We start from the raw sequence: 4,170 nt of genomic DNA, 5'->3' as shown, positions 1-4,170 counted from the left end.
CCCTCCGCCACCCTCAGTGGACAAGGGCACACACCAGGGAGAGAACAGGGGGGTTGGGGCAGTCAGGGAGGTGGGCTGGAGCCCAGTGCAGAGGCACCACAGGGATGTCCCCAAGGCAGTAAGGGCCAGGACATTCCTGCAGAGCCCCATGAGCCCTAGATTAAAGGTAGAACCACAGAAATGCCTTGGGGGACACTGTAAACTTCAGCAGCTCTTTATGTTGTTTCAGAAATGAGGGAGAAACATTCACCAGAAGCTTCAGAGGGAGGAGACACAGTCTTTGAAGCAACCCAGGGGTTTCTTAGCCGGGCCTTGTCTGCTTTGAAGTTTAGCCCACTCTCCCCAGGAAGTGGAGAGGCTCTCAAGGGCTTGAAGCAGAGAAGTTTCATAGAACAGAAAGAGCAGAGGGAGGCACGCTGCGCCCTCCAGCACGGCTGCCTGGCAGGAAGCTTTGCTGAGAAACTTTGGTTTTAGTTGGAAATCTTCTGTCGTGTTCTCTCTGGGCAGGGCGGGGAGTTTGGGCTGCGCTGTGGCCTGTGGGTTAGATTTCCTCCTTCCTTGCAGTGGACAGGGATGGTGGCGTGGGTGGATGAGGCAATGGACCTTGAGAGGAGGCAGAGGTCACCACCGAGGGTTTCAAATTCACAAAAGCATTTCTGCTACGGGGAGGACGAGAGACACTTGCCTATGGGACAGACCACTGGAGACTCCAGAGGAGGGACCCACCCAAGCCTCTAGACTTGTGGCTTTAATTATCCAGTTAGTCATAGGTTTACTGTCATCCAAGTTTAATAAACTTGACTGTGACCTGTGAGCAAAAAAAGTTGTCCAGGCTTTGTTTTTGTTTTTTTTTAAGACACCCTGGGCTGTTCAGCAGGGTCCTCAGAGCCCCCCAGCCCTGGAGAAGTAGGGATTGCTACTTTTTCTTTCCTCTCTTTGGAGCTTTGATCCTGTCTCCTTAGGCACTGGCTAGTCCGGTTAATCTGGAAAAACATTTAAGAGCCAACAGTTTATAACCACTCAGAGGGAAGTTGCACTGGCACAGAGCACGTGGAGACTAGAACACAGGTTACCAGCCTGGGAGGGTGTGGGTGAGGTGCCAGGCCCCTGCCAGCACTGGGCTGCTCACCCAGTTTTACACGGGAAGCAGCAGGGCCCTGTCGCTCCTGGCCCCCTGCCCATGACCTAGGAGAAGTGGGTATATTTGGATGGCACCCTCCTGCATGGGAATAGGCAGGTTTTTGTACCCCTGACCTTGGAGCTCAGCATGCACAGCTTGGGCTTCCATCTTGAGAAACCTGATCCTTGGACTTGAACACTCTGCTCTTTGTGTTTTGTACAACAGGAGAGCCCTGCTCCTCGCTCCACTCTGCCCAGTGCGGCTCCTGGCTTCAGCCTCCCTCCTGGGCACCCGATGGTTGTCGGTTTACTGTGACTCACTGCCATTTTATCTGTCTGGGCTTATATTTCCAGCATCTCACCAGAGCTGCTATAACCCAGCTCCTGGGCAAGGCTTTCCACACAGAGGCTGCCAGGCCAGCAGGAGAGGAGACCCAATCCATCTGTCAACATTTGAATAATTTCATCCACACATACTTCTCTTCTAAACACCTGGGCTATTTTCCTTTTCCTGAACCATGCAAACCCAAGGCGCCAGCTGGGCTGCGCCCTAGCAGGAGCAGGACACGTCACGTCCCCCCGAGTGGTCCAGGAGCCCCACCACACTGGTTTCTTTGTGAGGTCATCTTTGCAGTGGTTTCCTGAGGCTCTGGCCTCCTTCCTGGTATCTTCACACATTCTATTAATAGTCTGCCAGAGTTCTGAAGGTGTTTCAATTCAGTAAAAACATAAGGGCCTTTTGACTGCTCACTCCTGTACTTCACACTGTGGGGGGATGGGGGGGGACACAGAAGTCCCCAGAGAATGCTCTGGAGGATACAGTATAGCTGAGTCATCCAAGATAGATTCCATGCAAAGGGAGCCCTAAAGAGAAAGAATTCCACGGTCAATTAAATGTGGGAATCTGCAGACTTTATCTCCCTCTTGGTGATTCAAAACATGTATTTATATAATAAAGGATCTGAGAAGTCCTGTAAGTAAATCCTGTTCCCCTTTTTAACCCACCATTTCCCAAAGTCATCATGACACTGACCATGGAACTCTTTTCACATAACACCTAGTTCTATCTCAAAGAACTAATTAATGTCTTTTGGGATATATTTTAGGAAATGATCTAACCATGGTTTTCAACCTAAGGAGACACCTCACTCTCTACAGGGTGTTTGGACATAGGTGGTGGTGTTTTGGGCTGTCACAAAGATGGGGAGGCACTACTTGCATTTACTGCAGGGGGAGGCGAGTGATGTTACACTTCCTGTAAGGCAGCCCTGTCCTAACCCGGGAAGAACTGTCTAAATGTGCACAGCGCTCCCCACTCCACTCCCCCACCCCATTAAGAAGCAGTGGTTGGCCATGTGCACAGCATTGCGTTCTAAAGCCCTTTCTGCGGGTTCAGACACCTCTTGGTGTCTTCTTGGTCCCCCCATCCTTGCTTTCTCTTGTCGGGATGCCTGTGCGCTGGAGAGAGTCAGGTCTTGGCTTTGGCGGATCTGATAGGAGTTAGAGTTAACAGAAGCAACCAGAGGGCAGGGCTCCATGGTTCCATCTACTTTGGAGATGAAGAGCGGTGTGTTCAAGTGGTCTCTGAGAATAAAGAGAAGCTGATTTCTTTTCTGAATACCTTTCCACCTCCCAGGGAAAGGAGGACCCATGGCTCAGGCCTAACAGAAAATTCTCAGCGCTTAGCCAATATCAGCGACTAGAGAAGGAAAATGAGAAGGCGAGTGAGGGGGAAGCACCCTCCATCCTTTCTGGCTAAGGCAGCGGGACACCAACATCCACAATCTGCAACTCCAAGTCAAGAGCGCCAGCGCGTCCCTGCTTGTGTCAAATCAGAAAATGCCCATGGCAACTGGCAAGTGTGGCCTGAAATGGCAGCGTGTGCTTAACGAAGTAAGGGTGGCTCATTGACACAGCACCCCGCCCCCGACCCGCGAGAGATCTGGCCCGTCCTGCAGGCCACCTCTGCCGGGCCGGCCGTGCGTCCGCGTCCGCGTGCGCCGCGGCGGTCAGGGCGCGGGGAGGGGCCGCCGGTGCGCCACCGCCACAGCGGCTGGGTGGGTTCCCTCGGGGCACGCGGGGAGCTCCGCGGCCAGATGATCAGCCGCCACTCCGGCGCGGCCAGGAGAAAAGAGCAGTTTGACTTTTTGCAGAGAAGTGTGATGCTGGTGAGGAAATTCACCATCGGCCTGCGAGTGACTCCTGTCCCGCGCTCCACCGAGGGAGCGCAGCCTGTGAGCGCCACTGAGCTCGGTGCAGGCCAAGCCCCGTTTCCGTTCTCCCCACCACCCGGGAAAGATGCACGATTGGGTGCTGGTCTCTGCAGCCGTCAAAACTACCTTCTGGCCGGGGAACGTTTGTGCATAAATTTCTTCCGTGTGCCCACTTCTCCCTTCCTCTTTCTCTCTTTCAGGATTAGTGTGGGGAAAGGGAAGTGGTACATTTCTTTTCTTTCTTTTTTTTTTTTTAATTTTGAAAATGACCTTTAGGACGAAATCCTGCCAAGCGTGTTGTTCAATAAACCATTTTGTTGACGAGGACACTGAGATCCAGGGAGACGAGATTTCAGGTGGTACTGCTGGTGAGCGGCCAAGCCAGGCAGAGACCCCTGGTGCCTCCAGTCCTTATGCCTCCCACATTCACTATTGTTTGCCCTTCTTTAACACCCATTGAAGCAAATTATATTGATTTTTCTCTCTATTAAGAGGAAATAAAAACTTGGAGAAAAAAACGAAAAGTCCTTTCAATATTAAATTAAAGCAATGTCTAAGAAGCCTATCTGAGATCTGGCTACCTAGGGGAAGGTGACTTTGACTTACTATTTACTATTAATTAGAGTCCAGACATTTATAACTCCGTAAAATTAGATGGTGCTGTGTAGAAACTGTTAAAACGTAAATGATTTTTCTGTTTGGTAGAGATGCAAATGATTTCTATGTGGTATAAAAAAAAAAACCCCGAAAATTATAGTTTTGTTGCCCTGTAGGACATTAACCAGTTTTGTATCTGACCTTGCAGTCTTACTTCAGCATTCCTTTGTGTTCTCTGAGT

At 51.0% G+C, this 4,170-nt stretch overlaps 1 protein-coding gene across 1 annotated transcript in view; it reads right to left on the bottom strand.

The window, feature by feature from the left end:
• Positions 1-958: 958 nt before the first annotated feature.
• Positions 959-4,170, bottom strand: part of LOC105825855 (uncharacterized protein encoded by LINC01588-like) — a 6,803-nt gene continuing 3,591 nt past the window's right edge. The window contains exons 2-3 of the mRNA XM_012663752.1: positions 2,449-2,609; positions 959-983 (exon numbers count right to left, since the gene is read on the bottom strand). Coding sequence (XP_012519206.1) covers positions 959-983; positions 2,449-2,609 — 186 coding nt within the window. The remainder of the gene's footprint in view (positions 984-2,448; positions 2,610-4,170) is intronic.

The sequence above is a fragment of the Propithecus coquereli genome, unplaced genomic scaffold, assembly GCF_000956105.1.
Source record: "Propithecus coquereli isolate 6110/MARCELLA unplaced genomic scaffold, Pcoq_1.0 Scaffold83, whole genome shotgun sequence".
In the NCBI taxonomy this organism is placed as follows: Eukaryota; Metazoa; Chordata; class Mammalia; order Primates; family Indriidae; genus Propithecus; species Propithecus coquereli.
The sequence above is the reverse complement of the archived record's forward strand: the minus strand, read 5'-3'. Positions and strand labels throughout refer to the sequence as shown.